The sequence below is a fragment of the Rhamphochromis sp. 'chilingali' genome (assembly GCF_963969265.1).
Source record: "Rhamphochromis sp. 'chilingali' genome assembly, chromosome: 12".
Lineage (NCBI taxonomy): Eukaryota > Metazoa > Chordata > Actinopteri > Cichliformes > Cichlidae > Rhamphochromis > Rhamphochromis sp. 'chilingali'.
In genome coordinates this window covers 14,654,281-14,674,582 of record NC_137939.1, presented here as the reverse complement: position 1 = coordinate 14,674,582, position 20,302 = coordinate 14,654,281, and the positions used below count along the sequence as shown (strand labels likewise).

General features: G+C 39.4%; 1 protein-coding gene across 1 annotated transcript; it reads right to left on the bottom strand.

Annotated features, from left to right (window-relative positions):
* Nucleotides 1–1,449: 1,449 nt before the first annotated feature.
* LOC308407104 (mitogen-activated protein kinase 14A) lies at nucleotides 1,450–16,610 on the bottom strand. Its single transcript, XM_080898548.1, has 12 exons — nucleotides 16,361–16,610; nucleotides 14,777–14,906; nucleotides 13,885–13,943; nucleotides 11,208–11,319; nucleotides 8,318–8,347; nucleotides 4,710–4,757; nucleotides 4,417–4,531; nucleotides 4,226–4,297; nucleotides 3,381–3,460; nucleotides 3,119–3,197; nucleotides 2,705–2,878; nucleotides 1,450–2,449 (listed from the first exon to the last, which is right to left on the bottom strand). Exons 1-12 carry the CDS (start codon nucleotides 16,492–16,494, stop codon nucleotides 2,388–2,390), a joined length of 1,095 nt encoding a protein of 364 aa, XP_080754674.1. The 5' UTR covers nucleotides 16,495–16,610; the 3' UTR covers nucleotides 1,450–2,387.
* Between the last annotated feature and the right edge of the window lie 3,692 nt (nucleotides 16,611–20,302).

Here is a 20,302-nt window from a genome sequence, read left to right as displayed (position 1 = left end):
AAATAAGAGAAGCACATGGATTTTTGCCCTTAAGGTCACCAGTTACCTTAGCCTCAATGAGTAAACTAAATAAAACAGTCATGAATATATCCTAGAAGTATTCTTACAGAATGTCAAACACATGCCCGATCATCACCATCAGAATTCCCTACGAAGGTGAGATCTGCTGCTTCTTGTTCCAACTTGTTGAGTTGCTGTTATCCACCACGGCTGCAGTCTGTGACATCGTGCAGATGGATGACGATTCCCTGAAGAAACGTTACTTCCAAGGTTAGTTTGCTCAAACCTCATTGATCAATGAGGATGAGGTACATCAAGTAAGGTGGACTGCAGGTTGGGATGACCAGGAAATAAAGCTGCATTTAAATGTTTGTTTTTTTTAATGGCCGGCACAGTGAGTTGAGTTAACTGCTACTTTAATCTCTTTGAATACAAGATAATTTTGTAGATCAGTCAGACATGAGGATGAAGTATTGGCTCACAATTAGAATACAAATGAGCTTGCAGTGTCCCTCAGTTTTACACAGTGACACATAATTTCAAAAAACTACAATAAGATGTTAGCAGACACAATGTCCATCATTTATATACATTCTATAGGAAAACCTGCCCGAGGATGTAAGGCTCCTCCTCAGCTCTTTTCTAGAAGGGTGACGAGGATGCCCCGTCGGTGGTCCTTCTTGGGCTCTCGTTCTCTGGGGGCCCTCTAGATGTCTAGGGCCTGGATCTCCTCCATGCCTGCATCATGTCCTGGGAAGCAGGGCTTTGGGTCCCCACACCTACTATTAGATAGTTACATGGAGAAACCTTCTGAATACAAGTGCACTCGCGCACACGGGTGTTCACAGACACACACTATCTTCCTTGCCTGCTGCCTCTAAGCATATCGACCATTGACGGTCTTGTGTGCTGCTCAGTAGGCATCTAGGTTGTTGCTTTGGTTTCCTTACCATGTTGTTCTCTTTACTTGTTTTCTTTTAGTCTCCAGCTGATTTTTAGTGTCTTTTCGCTCTGTACCTCTTAACCTGTTTTTCTTTCCTTCTCCGTTTCCTGAACTTCTCTTGACAAAGTCTTTCCCTTTCCTATCCACCAGTCATGTCTGTTCCAATTGTAATAAGTAAAAAAAAAAAAAAAAAAATCAAATAAATACTAAAGATCAAACAAGTGGAACAGTGTGGTAAAGCCATAATGATCCACTTGGGAAAATAAAATCTGTTGGGTATTTTTATTGGCCTTCAGTTCTGATTATACAGTGCTGTATGGGACAGGCAAAAAAGGGGGGAAGTATTATTAGCATTATTATTATTATTATGTGTAAGATATGACACTTCAGGTATAAGCCACCACTGAGTAACTTTGTTCTTCATACCTGTAATGCTATACTGCCCTCTACTGAAACTAAACTGAAACCACAATAGAAAACAGACAGTTACTTTTATTTTTTTATTGAAATGTTTTTTTTTCTTGAAATCAGATGACAGAAGTAATAAAAAAACAAAGATAAACAAAACAGTGTAAATGATTAGGATCATTATGAAATGAAGAGAGTAACATTGCACAATATACCCATATTTGTTGTGAATACATGACACAAAAACCTACAGAAAGACAAATACGCCCATGTAAAGTGACTGTAACTAGCTTTTAACCATAAACCCCTGTACTTATGAACCTGATCTTGACTTTGTCACACACGTCTGTTCCCACTGACAATTCAGTGATAAGTAAAATAAAGTGTTATTAAATGTGAAAGGAATCTTGGACTGAAATCTTCTAAACTCTTTGTTAATTAGCATTTCCTTTCCAAACATTCTGACACAGGACGTGTCAGATAAAAACCTTGAATTAAAGTTATACTCAATAATAAAAAAACATTTCATCCTTACTGAAATGAGCAGACACCGCTTCAGCGTAACAAACAAATGTTGCAATGTTGTTATGTTAAGTATGAACTGCTTCCTGTACTTGTATTTTATTTTGTTTGCCTTTCATTCTAAATGTGGTTTAAGTTATTACAAACACCACAGGTCATTGAACAGATAATATCCACAAGCGCCACTTCCAACATAACATTTGTGCATTTCCTAAAGCTTACTTACATTTGAATCACAAATGCATTTTACGTGCAACCACACTTGCAAACACATTTGTTTTCATTGCATAGTGAAAGTATCAAAGTAATCCACAATGAAAGAATATTACTCTTATTGTTACTTCTTACAGACTCTAGTTTTGCTATTGTCCTGTAGAGGCCGCCATACAAAATAAAGCTGCCTTGTATTGAAATGCATTTTAACTGCAATACACATCAGATGCACCAAAACACTTTTAAGATGTTATATGACAAATTTTCACTTTGTGCATATATTATAAACAGTTGAAGGGATCTACATGGCTGTCATACTAGGGTGGTCAGGGTCAAAGGTCATGATCTCCATGTGGATCAGACCTGATTGGAAAGAAAGAAAGGAAAGCAGTGTTAAAAAAATATGACTGAAATTTGGATAGTATTAGAATTCTGTTCATTTTACACACACACACACACACACACACACACACACACACACACACACACACACACACACACACACACACACACACACACACACACACGCGCACGCACACACAGTACTCATAAATTATGTCTTCACATGTTGGCAACGTTTCCATCATCTCCATTCTCCAACATAACACCTGCACTTACTCTTCCACTCGCCAATAGCGAGCTCCAGGCTCTCGAAGGAGTCATCATAGGGCTGAGAGTCTGGTTCGCAGTCTGGGTCGTGATATTCAGCCACGTAAGGGTGGGACAATCCCTGCTTAGCTGTCAGCCTGGCCTCAGGATCCAGCAGCAACATCCCCTCCAACAGGTCTATAACTGGATGTATCAAGACACAAAACACTTTAAAGCAGATTTTTTTTAATTCAAAGATTCACTGCAGTAAAATCTACTCATCGCACATGTAAAATGTGCGTCACTGGATTCAGCAGCCATACTCTCCATATACACATACTTGAAATATCTGGTTTGAGCTTTAATCTAAGTGGAGTGTGAGGGAACATCTTTGTAAATAAAACTACTCAAGATTTCAGATGTGAATAAAATAAAGCAGCCCACCATCGTCATCCAAGCCTGGAAAAGCTTCCTTGAAGTTTTTCTTCTTTTGTGGAGGGAGACCTCGCACATATGATTGTGCCTGAAACACACATTTGTTTCCCTGTTAGAGCTTTATAAAACAGAAAAGATCAGCAGCAACAGCCAAACTAAAATCTCTGCAACACATGGAGAGTGTAAAAAGTAAGGCACGCAGACAAAGCCCTTCCAGAAACAACTGTTGCAGCTCCACAGCCTTTTAAAAACACCTGACTGCAAAACTCACATCTTTACTCTGCATCTTCTGCACCAGACAGGAGTCTGGAGTCCCTGTTAGACGGAGGATCTTCTTCAGCTGATCGATACCTGAACAAGCTCGTTAAGAAAGGCTGAGAATATTCAACATGCACGAGGTAGATCTGTTGGCAGAGTATGCTTGCCAGCATTAGCTGAAAGCACTCTCAAATAAATACGGCTTCAAAACACTAACATGGTGCTAGTGAAGCTTTAAAATACAAAGTCCAAAACGAATGGTCAATAGCACGATGGCCGCATCAATCCTTTATGTACAGTAGATCATTTATCTATGGTAAAAACCCAGTTACCTTAAAGACTTCCTATTGTGTCCAGTTCTCTGGGAGCTTTTCATTAAAATCTTTAAGGTAAGTATTAAAGCTTGCTATGTTCTTAGAAGGGAGGCCAGATTTCATCATCACATACTCAAGAGTTCAGTGCTGTCCTACCTCAAAAAGGACTGTTAAAAAAATATATCATTGTTGTTCCCGTCTTGTCTTTTCTTCCCTTATCATCATTATTATTATTACTACCTTATTAAAAGTTTTAGCATTACACTTGAGTGATGGATTTAATAGATAGAAAACTGACTAAATATTCCTGCAAACATCACCAACTCTTGAGTCAAGATTGGGGCAATGACATAATATAGACGTAGATTTTAGCGATAACCTACTCTCAGCTTTCTGGTCATCGAGACACCAGGAATAACAAACTTTTACAGTGCTTCACCTGACTTTTTTTTTTTATTTCCTTAACATTCAAATAAAAAGAAATCACGCTGGGTTGTGTCTCCCATAACTGAGCATACAGTTTCATTAAAATGTGTGTGGATACTGTCCTGTCCTCGGAAAAGCACCTGGCCAGTGATCATTTCAGCCAGTATACAGGCAGCTGACCAGACATCCACTGCAGAGGAGAAGAGTTCAAAAAAGGACCTGAGTATTAGCACATTGTAGCATGTTGCAACAGTCTGTTTATATCTTAAACAAATAACTATTTGCTTTGAAGGTAAACAACATTATTACCTGTCTGGCTGTAGTGCATCCAGTTAAATATGACCTCTGGTGCTCTGTACCACCGTGTTACAACGTAACCAGTCATTTCACTCTCTGTATGTCTTGCCAGGCCAAAATCCAGAATCTGAGATCAAAGATATTTTGTTGCATCTTCATCTACAGTTAAAATGAAATACTTTGCCTATTTTAAGCATGAATGAGAGGATGGTAAAATTATTTAAAGATCAAAAATCTAACTGCTACATCTTTTTTTATTTTAACTCCTGATTTTGACTGTATACTGCTTTTTTCTTTCATCTTACCTTTAATTCACAGTTCTCATTCACAGCGAGATTACCAGGCTTCAGATCCTACAAGACATTAAGTCATTAAGTCAGTGTATTACAAGCTTAGAAAAATGAGCAGTTAATACAAAAAATAATACAGAAAAACCCAAACAGTTCAACATGTTGGGAAATAACATTCTGAATGGCTTCTTTACTTAGAGATAAAGGAATGTTTGCATCCTTTTTGGGTATTTCTCTCATTTATCTAAGATATAACTCCTTGTTTCCTCCATTGGCCTGTTGTGACCTGGAAATCAGTCAAGTCGGTGTGTGGTCATTAAAGATGTTCAAAGAGAAGGCAAATGTTAAAGGAGGAGCTATAAAAAAGGATGCACAGGGATGGGAAAGAGGCCATGTTTGTATCAGGTAATGTTTCTTCTGTTTAGTGGGTCATTCCAAGAGCTGTGTACAACTTGTACTTACAGTTTTACCTTAATGCTGGTAAAAAGCAATGACATCTCAGAATTGTCTACTTTTCATTTTCAGGCATGTGGAAGAAAATTATTTCTGAAACACTGCCAAAACACAGAGCTCTCAGGACGATGTTTTTAAATGTAAACACAAAAACCGATCACATGTTGCCTTGCAAGACTATTTGCATGAAATGAGTTACTAATCCCTCTTTTATTACTCTTAATTATTTTGCTCCATTTATTTTTATGTAAACACAATTGTACATTAATACTTTGGGTTAGGTAGCTTCATTTTGAATGCCTTTGAGCATATTTTAAAATGAACCTGAATTATTAGATTCCTCAAAGACAGTAGGCCTCAAAAATGAAAAATGTGCATTTTCTTTCAGTCTGGCATGAAAGTTGAATGAAAATGGCAAAATAGTATTTTTCCTCATTTTAAGTCTAAGAATTTCATGTTAAAAAAATATTAATACAATCCAACTTTATCTATCCATCCATTCGCTTCCGCTTAACCTTTCCAGGATCACGGGGCGCTGGAGCCTATCCCAACTGTCATAGGGCGAGAGGCAGGGTACACCCTGGAGAGGATGCTAATATGTTGCAGGGCTAACATATAGAGACAACCATTCGCACTCACTCATTAACTCATAGATTCACACCTATGGGCAATTTAGATTGGCCAATTAACCTATCCCCACTAACTGCATGTGTCTGGACTGTGGGAAGAAGCCGAAGTACCCAAGGAGAACACGGGCAGAACATGCAAACTGCACACAGAAAGACCCCGGGCTGATGGTGGAATTGAACTCGGGACCTTCTTGCTGTGCAGCAACAGTGCTAACCACCTTGCTGATTCAACTTTGTACCATTCAGAAATTTCGACTGGTTATCTTTTTTTAATGTGAAGTTTGTGCTCTAATGCCATTATCTATGTCTAATATCTGGACTACAGCTTTAAGGCTAACTGTGCCTGTGTGACAAAGTATAAATATGCCAAAATCACTTCACTGGACCATTTTCAGAAACATAAAGTCTCATTTTGCCCAATGTACCCAATGTAAATGCAAAATTGAGGACTGGAGTCAACTCAAGTAGATCAGTGTGAAAAGGGTTACTAAGCTCTTCTTGAAACTATTTTCACACATGCACTCAAGCCCTAAACTTTTCTACACTTTACCCGACCCAATAGCACAGTAATTGTCCAGTCCTGCAGTGTGATAGAAGGGATAACTGTGAAAAATATCTGGATCTACCAGTGGAGAATACTTTGAAACATCCAAGGAGATGCAGGCCACTGTCATCTCAGTAAAAAGTTCTGAAAGATCTGAAAATAGGTTAGGAATTGTCATGAAGTCTACTCCCATGCGACTTTTTAAAATATTTTTTGATTCAGACACTGCTGTCAATAAAAAATGAGGTGTAATGTGTTAAAAAGTGCTAGGACCAATTCTGTTTACATTATACATGCTTCCCTTAGGCAGTATCATTAGAAGACATAGCATACATTTTCACTGCTATGCAGATGACACCCAGCTCTATCTGTCCATGAAGCCAGATAACACACACCAATTAGTTAAACTGCAGGAATGTCTTAAAGACATAAAGACCTGGATGGCCTCTAACTTTCTGCTTCTTAATTCAGATAAAACTGAGGTTATTGTACTCGGCCCTGAAAAGCCTAGAAATATGGTATCTAACCAGATTCTTACTCTGGATGGCATTACCTTGGCCTCCAGTAATGCTGTGAGGAACCTTGGAGTCATTTTTGACCAGGACATGTCCTTCAATGCACATATTAAACAAATATGTAAGACTGCTTTCTTCCATTTGCGCAACATCTCTAAAATTAGAAATATCCTGTCTCAGAGTGACGCTGAAAAACTAGTTCATGCTTTTATTACTTCCAGGCTGGACTACTGTAATTCATTATTATCAATATGTCCAAAAAACTCACTGAAAAGCCTTCAGCTAATCCAAAATGCTGCAGCAAGAGTCCTGACAGGGACTAGAAAGAGAGAGCAGATTTCTCCTGTTTTGGCTTCCCTTCATTGGCTTCCTGTTAAATCCAGAATTGAATTCAAAATCCTGCTCCTCACATACAAGGTCTTAAATAATCAGGCCCCATCTTATCTCAATGACCTTGTAGTACCATATCACCTTATTAGAGCACTTCGCTCTCGCTCTGCAGGCCTACTTGTTGTTCCTAGAGTATTTAAAAGTAGAATGGGAGGCAGAGCCTTCAGTTTTCAGGCCCCTCTTCTGTGGAACCAGCATCCAGTTTGGATTCGGGAGACAGACACTATCTCTACTTTTAAGATTAGGCTTAAAACTTTCCTTTTTGCTAAAGCATATAGTTAGGGCTGGACCAGGTGACCCTGAATCCTCCCTTAGTTATGCTGCAATAGACGTAGGCTGCCGGGGGATTCCCATGATGCATTGAGTTTTTCCTTTCCAGTCACCTTTCTCACTCACTATGTATTAATAGACCTCTCTGCATTGAATCATATCTGTTATTAACCTCTGTCTCTCTTCCACAGCATGTCTTTTATCCTGTCTTCCTTCTCTCACCCCAACCGGTCGCAGCAGATGGCCCCGCCCCTCCCTGAGCCTGGTTCTGCCGGAGGTTTCTTCCTGTTAAAAGGGAGTTTTTCCTTCCCACTGTTGCCAAAGTGCTTGGTCATAGGGGGGTCATATGATTGTTGGGTTTTTCTCTGTATCTATGAAGCGCCTTGAGGTGACTTTTGTTGTGATTTGGCGCTATATAAATAAAATAAAATTGAATTGAATTGAATTAAAAACAAGTAGAAAGGCTGAGTTGTTAGACCACATACTACATGGGTGCTAACACTATGAGCAATGAGTCCTAAGTTTCATTATGCTGGCTGCAGGTCTCTGTCCTCTTTGCTAAAAAAAAAAAGAAACAAAACAAAAACAAAAAAACAATGACACTGACCCAGGTAAGGTAGTTTCTGCTGAATATTTCCAATCTGTATGCTAAGCTAACTAAACTGTTAGCTAGCTCAAACGTCATACTGGTCCAGCATGAAGGTAAAAAAGTAGATTTCCCAAAATGCCAAACTATTCTTCTAACAGCACTTTAGAGGCAAACATGATTCTGAGTGAGAATGCGGTAAGTCTGGTAAAATTCAGTAATGTTCATATACCCACCCGATGAATGATCCCTGCAGAGTGAATGTACTGTGAAGAAAGAGAAGAAACTGTTTACACCCACAGTATAACACAGCATGTGTCATGTTTAATATAGCAGGCAGTTGCACAGGTTTACTACTCTGTAAACAAAGCCTCCACCCGCACCAGCAAACCCAATTGCTGTGATGTCACAGAAGCACTGATAACAAGAAGAAAACATCTTGCGATCAAAGATTCTGGCAGTTAAATTCAAAGACACAAAGCTGGCATTGTTTCCCACTTTGAAACCAGAATTCCATACAGTATCCTGGTTACACATTGACGAGCATTACATGAGAAGCATATGTAAAGCTAACTCAGTCTAGCATCCATTAACTGAACAGGCTGGGTGTGCTCTGAGTATTTAAAATAAACACAGTTTACATTTAAATAATATAGACTGAATTTAGAACAACTTAGTAAGTCCAGAGAACTGATTCCCCAATCTTAATTTGCAAGATTTATTTCAGTTTGTGTCGCAAAGAATAAAGATTTAACAAAGGTTTAACAAATATGCCAGACACCATATTTATATACAGTCCTCCATTTTCAGTGGTGATTGGAAAGTTTTCTGACAAGTAGTTCATGGCCAGGTGAGGCCGATTAAGCAGATAAAAGGTCTGGATTTGATTTGGTAGCTGTTCACTGGACTTAGGCTGAACACAGTAAACCTGTCAGAGAAACATTGAAAAACAACAATCTGGTTCATTCTTAAAACGTAGGAAACCACTCAGCTCAGTGACAGCAAAAGGCCCGAGAGGACGATGACAACCACGGTCTGAAGACGTAGAGACTGGTCATGTTTCTCAGTAAATATCTGAGAATACAGACTTGAGCGAATACATTCATTTCGTCATGTTAGGAAGCTGTCTTTCGTTTTCACTCTGCATGTTTCACCTTGTGCTGCTGCTGCAGTATTTTATTACCTTAAAGCATTCAGTTCAGACTTGTTACTTGCTGACTGCGGCACAGTGGTGCAGCGGTTAGCACTATCGCCTCACAACAAGAAGATTCATGCTTTAAACTGGAGCTTACACATCCTCTCTGTGCTTGTGCGAATTTCCTGCAGGGACTCTGGGTTAATCCGACAGATCTCAGGCATGTATGCTGGTCTAATTAGCAATTCTAAATTGGCCGTGGATCTGAGGCAGATAGAGTGTTTGAAGTGTTTAGCCTAAAGCACTTTGACTGGAAAGAAGTACTAGAAAAGCAATATATAAATGTCAGTCTATTCTATTCCATATACTCTAAGATCCAGCAATTAATTCTTGTCCTCTGTGAGCGACATGAGTCTGAAACCTCTCCATCGACCAAAAATTATGCAACGTATCAGAGTCCAACTGTAGTGTCAAGAGGACATCCTGGTTTTCCTTTTGATGCCACATTTTAGGGGGTTGGTGTAACAGAGCACGTCGACTTTCGTTTAAAAATCATGAGCATTGCAGCTTCCACATTTCATGGCTACAAGGAAGGTTAGCTGATGGTTTCTTCAACCTTAGGTTCTTTTCTTCAGTAGTATTTCAGCTTGTACAGTAATTTTAACTCTTTCAAAACAAAACTTTTATACAATGTCTCTTATAGTGGACAGCAGAACTTACTAACTCCTATTTGTGAGTGAGACAGATGTATAGCCGTCTGGGGATGATGTTGAGGAGGGCCAGAGCAAGAAGGTGAAAGCTCAAAGGACAAACCAGCTTTCAGGGAGACTGAGCAGGGATAAAGTGACTGCACCCAGCGCCCATTGTGGATGAGAAGCAATTTGTGAGCAAGGACAAGAAAACAGAACAACACTAGCAACAACCACAAAGACCGCAGGCAGTCTGATTACATCAGGCAGTAGTTATGCAACCACGTTGCCTGGTTAATTAAATAATAATAATAATAATAATAATAATAATAATAATAATAATAGTTCTTCAAGATTTGGCAGTCGATCAAAGTGACCAATCGTCTTAACGTCCTTGATAAGGGTAAAAAGAATAATGTCTGCAGGGGAGTCAAACTTACTGCTGTCAGGTGAAGTTATGGAGGAGTAGCAGGGTGAAAGCTGTACCTCTCCTTTCTTTATCAATTCAATGTTAAACCTACTATAATTGAGTTTTTAACATGAAAACAGAACAACACTGCTTGCAACTAGCAAAACACTAATTAGACAATCTGGCTTTTAAAAAGTCACAGCATACAAACCACAGGGAGGCGCTCATCTCTGAAAGCACATATGTTCACATCTATGGCATGACTTGGATCCAGATATACTGGGTCCTAGTTATAGACAGTACAATAAGTTGAGGCAGATTCTTCAAGATTACCCATATGGAAAAGAAATAGTAAAAACTTATAAAAGACTTGCATAAGATGTGGCCTACTTCATATAGGGAATCATATAAGGCTTATATGATTTACTCATGAGAGTGGCCACTTTCTCATTACTTTCATATATTGTTTTAGTAAGTATCCAAAACATACAAGTTTCATTTATATAATTTTTCAAAGGATCTTATATCTGTTTTCACTCTTGTATGCTTTTCATACAGGTTTCACACAAGACAGATACAAACTTTATAAGATTTGTATATATCTTTTCCATAGGCAAATAGCCATTTTCAACCTGCCGTCATGATTTTACTAAGAATTGACGTCAGCATGGAAAGAAGTGCACCTCAAAAAGGAGCACCTCACATCTCACCTTTCCACAAGGGTTACACAACACTGGCACTGTCACTGCTTTCATCCCTCGCTGCTTAACTGAGAGCGAGATGACGCTCCAGCAAACACTTTCAGCTCAATGTATCACACTTAAACAGCCTCCCCACTGAGAAAATGTTATAGTCTTCATTAAGCCACTGATAATAATCAAGGAAGCACTCACCTTCAAGCCTCTTAGAAGCTGGTAGAACAGGTATGTGACGATGCGATTGCTTAATCTCTTGGTCTTCATAATGTGGCCCAGATCCTGGGCTACGAAGGGCATTACCATATAACTAGAGGGAAAAGAACAAGAGTGAGAGGCCAGCAGCGGTTTACAAACAGACAAACACACAGACAATGTAAACCAGCATGTGGGGGGTGTGGCACATTTACCACTGTGTCGCGCCCCCGCTTCCTGAAACAAATGTGTTTAGAAATGTGGAAACTGAAATGAACAGCAGTGACTTTGCAAAGTGAAATGTTTTTAAATTTTCCTGGCACTGTTTTTTTTAGTTTCAGTTCATGCTTGGATGTTACTGTTATCTCATGACCTCAGGATCTGTGTCTTTTGCCCACCTTCGTCCCGTCTCTGAGTGAGTGTCTTTGTCCCCCTGTGTATGCTGTATAGTCATAGCCTTCATGTCTCAGTGTTTGCCGTGTTGTGGTTATTCCCTGTCTGTGGCGGGGCACAGTCCGCAGTGCCGCTGCAGGGAGATGGATGCACCTCGCCGGCAAAAAAGGCTGTGCTATCTGTCAGAATGATGTTGTTGTTGTGGTGTATGTGTCAGCTGTGAGCTGTGGAGCTGTAGCCGAGTGTGTGAACAGCAACCAGAAGAAAAAAAAGTGTGAAATGCTCAAAAGCATGAAAGTGTGGTCATCGGGTCTGTTGTGGTATTGCTACACTGTCACTCTTAGCAGGTTTTCTCTTGTCTGTTCATCAGACAGACAGACAGACAGCAGTCAGTAAACAGGTGCTGTCAGTTAAATGTAGTGAGATTTGGAACAGTACTGCAGCTGTAACTCATGTGTGTATGTTATATGTTTTTATTTATCTGTTGTTTTGCATTTCATTGTATTATTTTGTGTATTTTTTGTCAGGACTACATTGTTTTACATTGTCTTATGGTTTGCTCAAATTTTTATTTATTGTTTTTGAGATGAAAGGTAGCCTCCTGGCTAAGTCTGGCATATTTACATTGATACATGTTCAATAATACGCAAAGTTTTTAAGCAGAGGTTTGCTCTCTGTTCATTGTCCTGCATTCATTATCTTCACCTGTCGTTAACTGCTTTCAGCTGCATCTTCTCTTTTGCATCAACTTTGGCCATTGGCTGCTTTTTCACATATTTTCAGTCCAGTCCTTATAAGTGACTGGACTGAAAATGAGCACAAAAGCAGAGGAATGCTTTTTTGTTCGTTAAGTCACCTATGAGCCATTCAGGCATTAAAAAAAGTCACCTATCTCAAACCAGGATGAATTAGTATTGTGTCTACACATAACAGACAACTGAGCAAAGAACTCATTTTAAATTGTTATAGGAACTAGCAGCCTGTCACAAAGTGCATTATATGCTCTAATGTTTTAGTTGAGCTAAGTTGGCTTACACAGTTTAACAGGCATAAAATAGTATTTCTGCACTCACATTCCCAAAGAGCCTTTAGCTGAAATCCTGACATGACGTGCAGTAAGTCCTTAAAGTTTTGAGGAAACTGAACAAGTGGAGGACAAAGGACAAAGTATCTGAAAGCGATGATGTAGGGGAAAAAAAACACCAGCAAAGACCTGACACAGTACCTAAGAGATGGTGTTGTTTGAATTGTTGGACTAGAGCACTGTGAGGGATCATTTTGACAGAGAGCTGAACGAAAGGCAGCCAATGTACAAAGAAGAGCTTTGAATGCCCTTCAAGAAGCCTGGAGAACTATTCCTGAAGACGACTAAAAGAAAGCTTATCTAAGAGAGGTCAGGCTGTAAATGCTGAGTTATTTTCATGTCTGTTGATTAATAGGCCCATGCTCTGATTTCCTCTACACAGCTGTGCCTGCTTTAAATCTGCTTCTGTCTGAGAGCCTGAAGATCCTGGCCATTTAATATTATTTTTCCAGTCCCATCCTTGCATACTGAGAAGTACCCACACTCTCTGAATGATATTATGTACTGTAGATGATGAAACACACAAATTGATAGCAAAATACACCGAGGGACATTTTCTTAAACTGTTGAAGTTGCGTCTTACACAGTTTGTCACGATGGTGAAGCCCTTTCCAATCTTTACTTCTGACAGACTTGCACTCTTTGGGATTTTTTTTAACACAGTTGTGTTACTGACCTGTTGCCATGACAGTGTCAGATGTTTTACCCAGTATGTTTTTAACTTTATAGATACATACTTTGCTGAAATGTGTTGCTGAAGTCAAAATCAGGTAATTCTTTCTTTTTACATGCATCAGGTCCCAATCAGCCCAAATAGCAAAGAGAAATTAAAGATGCATGTCATGTAAGAGTTCGGGTCTTAGGAGGTTAATAATCAAAATTACTTACTTTTAGCATCTGATATATTGTGTTTGTATTTTTTTGGGTTTAAAACACAGGGTTTGTAAGTCACTGCATTCTGTTTTTGTTCAAATTAACAGAGCTGAATAGTGCATTTGAAGCTTTTTACATGTGGAGACACAGTTGGACAACTGCTAAAAAGACAGCCAAAACAAACAAGAATCAGCTTGCCCTCACACTAGCTTTTTTGAACTTTTCACACATCCATCCACACACACGTACATGCACGCGCACACATGCATGCGGGGTCTCAACAAGTTGCAACAACTAGTGGGAGAATGCTACCCCTGACTTTCAACTTACAATGTTTGGAATTTCTCCAGTGTGGGGTCAGGTGTGAAGACATTAAGAAGGCAGATCACCTTTAATGAAAAACACAGTGAGGAAATTAGTAAAACACCAATAGCTCAAGAACAGACTTACAGTGTATGAAACACTTCAGGAGCTCTATATTTGTCAGGGGGTCACATACAGTTCAGTGTTGGTAGTAGGATAGGAGGTAAAATCTACTAGTTCTGGGTTCTGGGTTTTTGTGACTTTGTGACTCCTGTTTTCAAAGCTGTAAATAAAAGTAACATCTTTGTTACAGTGAGTCATTGAACATCAAAGGGATCCAACTTTGAACATCTTTGCACTATCTAAAAATAAAGTGTGATGGTTAGAAATTGTTTAAAAAAAGAAGAAGCTTGAATTAAAAACAACAACAACAACAAGTGATTCACATTTTTAAACATGTTTCCACATGTCAATGGAAGCAAAGCTGAAACTCATTTAAATGTTTTTCCAAGGAAAATACTGAGCGATGAGGGTTCCACCAATACACAACAGTCTCAGATCATCAAGGCCCACTGATGAGATTATGGGGCTTTTGTTGAAGGGTCAACAAAGTGTGCTTATCCTCAAAATTGACCTTTTTTTCCAGACAGGAGAAAAAAGAGCAAAGGTTATAATTAACTCATGTGTATCTTTCCCAACAGAGTCACTTTGACAGCACTAATTTTATATACTAGAGTTCTTCTAATGACATTCAAATTACAAATTTACAGCTTAGAAAAATGACAAATTCAGATGTTTCTGTCATGCTAGAGTCTGACCTTGCTGTCTGAGTAAGGATTAAGCATAAGCACTTACTGTATGACAGGGATTATAATGCTTAATGTTAATAAATCATCTTATTTTCATTGACTTTTCTTACATTGTCATGCTGTATGTGGCGGAGCAGCCTGAGCTCTCTGTAGGCCCGCGTGGCGTGGATGAGGGACTGAAAAGGCCGGTAGAGCTTCTTGATGGCCACCTTCTCCTTGGTCTTCTGGTCGATGGCAGAGCTAAATGGGACCAACCACAGACTCAGTGATTGAAAACACAGTGGCCATTGTAATCTAGCACTGCTATTAATCTGTACTAATTTCGGTGCTGAATATTCTAATCTAATCTAAAAAAATCAGTGAGCTGATAAAGTCATTGAACTAATAGAGTCATACATTGACACAATAACAAATACAATACATATATATCACATGGCTGACCAATCCATTCATTAACTAAACACTGATAAGTATTGCTGCTCTTTGGAAATGTGCTCTGAATGAGCCATGAAAATTTCCCAAACATAGAGATGAATGTTTGGTCCATATGTTGCTCATATTTGCAGTTTCCTATGCAGGACATCTGGTTTTGACTGACTGCGCTTGCCTCAAATCCACTGCAGGTCTGCCTTATATATGCCAGCGGTAGGGTGTGTTGGGATATTTGGGCCACATGTGGTCCAAATAACACTTACCAGCGCTGTACTGCACTGTAAATGCCTAAAAAATAACCCAGAATAGGTCCAACCCTAACATAACTATCTTGTTTCATAATGTTACTTTATGTTACATTACATTATGTTATTTTACATTATGTTATCTTACATCAGGTCATGTTACGTAATGCAACATTACATTGTTACGATGCATTGCATTAGCTTACATTATGTTATGTTGCCTTTGATTATGTGACCTATTTATCTGTAAAGCCAGAAATGCAGCGTTCGAAAAGTATTCACGTATTCTGCAACACTAACGAAAATCTTTATGATAATATCAGTAATACGATTCTGTCTGTCAGTAGCTTATCATTAGGCAGAGCCACGTCTGGGATATCCTGGATTCCTGCAGGCTGGGTTCTTCTGTGTTAGTGGAGAGATTCTTGTCATATCAGAGAACCTGCATTGACTTGCTGAGTGGCCTCAGGCGGACAATTGTGTTTCTGTTAACAGAAACGGATGAAAGCCAGCTAGACCCATTCAGGGAGCGAAATGAATTTCCAAGAAATTCAGAAACCTTAGTGAAAAACATTTCAAGACGATCATTTAAATATATTCAGACTAAGCAGAGAGGAATGAAGCCACACTAAGCCGTTTTTAAAACGCAACATTACCTAATGGAAAATCATTATATTACCACACACTTTAACATGTTTACCAGTTTTCCAAATCCTTTATGATTGTTGAAGTTGGGTCTTTTTGTTATTTTTGTTGTTGTTGTTGTTTTTACATTTTGTGTTTAAAACGCCATAATAAATACTTCCCTAGAGGGGATGAATTCGTTGTTGGTACTAAACCACGTCAAATAATAGTTTAATATGTTTAGCCTTTTAGGGCAGTTTTAAACTTAATCGTAGGCCACCAAAAGACAACCAAAAAACACAACAAAAACAACTTTATAGTTTTCTGTACACAGTAGGGAAAGGAGCGATACAAATTATGTCTGCACTGTCGCCATCGCCCAGGTAAACTCACCACACTGTCCCGTAAGCTCCGGAGCCGATGGCCTGCAGGTTCGCGTATCTATGCGGGACGTCCCACGTCGTTTTCTGGATCTCCATTCTGTGGAAACCCGGTCTCACCGGGGAATCCTTCACTGGAGACTCCATGGCGCTGGGTTTTTTTTTGTTCTCCAATCGGGTTTTGACCAAGAAAGTTCTTTACAGCCTCGGTCTTGCAACCTGACAGGTGAGCTCTAGGGTAGGATCCGCATAGAGACACGCCCACGCGTCCTAGTAGCCTGCCCCCGGTCACGTGAGCAGCTGAATCGAGGGTTATCGGCTCGTGCCTGACCTGTAAAACCACATATACCTTTTCAGCCGAGCCAAAGCTGAATATTATTTTTCCAGTCCCATCTTTGCTTACTGAGAAGTACTCACACTCTCTGAATGATATTATGTACTGTAGATGATGAAACACACAAATTGATAGCAAAATACACCGAGGGACATTTTCTTAAACTGTTGAAGTTGCGTCTTACACAGTTTGTCACGATGGTGAAGCCCTTTCCAATCTTTACTCCTGACAGACTTGCACTCTTTGGGATTTTTTCAGCCAGCGCATATTGGGAATGGTACAGGCACCGATCGGTTTTCTATCGCCCATTTGCTGGGAGTAAGGGCGCCCTCCGTTTGCGAGGTGCGCCTGCTGCTTGCGGCACAGGGAGGAGAGGGCGGGGGAGTAGCATCTAATAACCAACTCGCAAAATAACACAAAATAAAAACAAAACAACAAACACGAAAACACCAGACATTATGAAACAGACTTATAATTTGCACCGATGTTTTTTCGAAATTCTATACGGGAAAAGTGAGCGCGAGAGCCCTCGGTGCGCCTGCTCGCTGCTGAAGTCAAAGTAAACTTTATTGTCATCTCCGCTACACAAGTCCAGTATATAGAGAGAGGAGACGATGAGGCTCCAGTTACAGCTCTGCAAGTAAACAAATAATAAATATAAGAACAGTAAGAAAATATACCCTTTAGGACTCGGGGTAAAGCGATCAATAACAATTTAAAGTTTATAATTTACAGTTCTATGATTTAAAGTCTCACACACAACCCGTCGAAAGAGGAGGGAGACCTGCTGCTTCCAAGTAGAGCACATTTCATTCATAATGTTGTAAATTATGTATTCATGATTTGAATCCTGGTTTGTGTGAAATCCCAGAAATACACCTTAGACAAAGTGAATCTGTGAACTAAGGTGTAGGTCTATTAGGTTATGTTGTGGTGATCCTCGAGTTGGGGGACTTGTGTTCATACTGGAGTGCAAAATTAAAACCAATGGAAGATGGACAAGAAAAGTTCAAAGCCATCAAGTCCTCAGTTTAGAAAAAAGAGAAAAGAAGAGGAGGAGAAACGAGCAAAAGATACAGGTAAGCAGATGTGTCATTGGATAATGCAGTGGTTCCCAAACGTTTTTTGCTGGGCCCCCCTTTGTTTTACAAGAAAATGTTCTCGCGCCCCGCGTGCACGCGCGCACGCACACATCCTCCAACCACACACACCCATATTTTGCTCCATTGCGGTTTATTTCACACCTCAAACATTTAGTAAACAATTAAGCAAATACATGTAATCTACAATAAATTACAAGTAGTAAGAAAATAAGCTACTAACTATTTTATGCTGCGTCCGCACCTACACAGGTCCACACGTAAACGACGTTTCGAATCACCGAAAACGGAGATTTTTTTTAAACTCTTTTTTTTTTTGCATTTACATGTGGACGAGGAATACAGTTTGTCACGCAAAGTCAAAGGTATGTGCCTTTTTTCACGTCACACTGTGCGCCACGTTATTGTTTACATGAGATGAATTGCAGAATGGCAGATAGAGACAAAATACTATTAATCTGACTATCTGCAGGTTTTACACGCTTACATACACAAGCAGTTAATGTCCCTCCATTTACAAAGGCAGAGGCGTCACGATGTGATTATTTTACGTGTAGTTGTTTTTTTCCTGTGCAATAATATTCAACATTGCTATCAATACATTTTTCAAAAAATGCCTCTCTGTGCAAAATGGGTTCAAAAACATAAACTGCTGTGGGATACTGTTTGTCCGTGATTTGAACCGGGGGAACAAATCGTGGGATCAGCCTGATATTATTTGTATCCCGCTGTAACTTTACTGTATAAAGAAGTAACATCTCCAAAATGTCAGGAGTATCTAGTCATTACAGGAAGTGTTTGTGAACTAAAAATCACGAATGTGGGACACTGTTTGTCCGTGATTTAAACAGCCCAGCGCTGTTCCCAACCCAGGGAAAAGCAATTCTGCAGGGGAGACCTACCTCGGCACTTGTGCGGGTGAAACCAAAGGGCTGACATGCTTCACCATATTTTCTAGTCTTTGGCTTAGAATGAAGTTGGTTTGGAAACATATTCAGCGATGCTTCAGCTCCTGCTTTGCGTTTCTGTAGGCGCCCGTGCTAGCAGTGTCCAAGCGTCAGTGTCAATTGTTGATTTGTCCTGTTCTCATTGTATGACGAATTATGATGGCTGTTTGGTAGCCGTTTGCATACAATGCATACTCTCTCTCTCTTCATGTGTGTGTGTGTGTGTTTTTGTTGTTGTTGTTTTTTTCTTTTTACTTATGTAAACTGTGCATTAATCAACAGCATTTGTAGCTATAATGTTCGAGTTCCCTTTTGGCTTTTCTGATTCATATGAATATATAGAAGAAATCTGTGCATGGTCCTTGTGTGAAAGGTGGCACCACCAACAAATTCACAGTGGAAACAAGGTATTTATGACGGATTCATGGTGAAGTGTCACAAATCTATGAGGGGCCGTACAAGCCAAAATTCATACTTTCACTCTCACATACATATATTCTTCTTCCATGCACATGTATTGTCACTCTCACATACATATATTTTCACTCTCACATACATGTATTGTCACTCTCACATACATACATTTTCACTCTCACATACATGTATTTTCACTCTCACATACATGTATTGTCACTCTCACATACATGCATTTTCATTTATGCATTCCTACATTTTGCTCTCATTTACATGCATTCAAAATGCATTTAATCTTACAAATAATATATGTATGTAAGAAGAGAATGCATACATATCTGAAGAAAATATATGTATGCAAGATAATAATGTATGTGAATGAAAGAGTATAGTGGAAACGGAAGGAGTTTAATGGAAACGGAAGGCTGGGTGTCTGTACCGCTGTTATTGGCTGAGAAGCACGCGCGGGTCACTTTCAAGTGTCTGACAGCATGGAGGGGGGGAGAAGAAACTCGAGTTCTTCAGCAAGCTGTCGGGTTGTTAAGAAATATTTTATCATCTCCTGAAACGGTCACAACGTTGTCCTCGTCACTTGATCGAGATGGGACGGGCTCAACTGCACCCAGTGTTACCCACAGCACGGTGGAAAGTGAGATGAGGGAACTTTTTAGACCAGCTAACACCCGGGTAGCTTCAACGAGCTACACGGAGTTCGACTGGAGTGGGGCAGTCTTTGCGATATCAGACCCAGAAACACTTTGGCAACTGGAACTGCAGATCAAGGAAAAGGTAAGAAAAAACAGTTTGCCACTTAACTATACAACTGCGAAATACAAAATACGAAATGTGCTTTGCTGATTTAACAACGCACTTTGTTACCCTTATAAATTTTTAGCCCTAGCTAATTTATTCAGCAGCATCCACATTAAGAACAGTAAAGACCGTGGCATTTATTTCAATATTAGTGGCTGTTTGTACTTGTGACCCGAGTGTAAGTTGATGCTTACTTTAGGATTAATTTATATTAAATCTTCTTTATTAATGTGGGAGGTGGTAGCTACATTAGCCTGCTAAATAAAAGGTTGGGTTAATTTTCTTGTTGTTTTTGTTTAGTTTTGTATTTATTTATTTATTTATTTATTTTTTGGGGTAGAATTTTA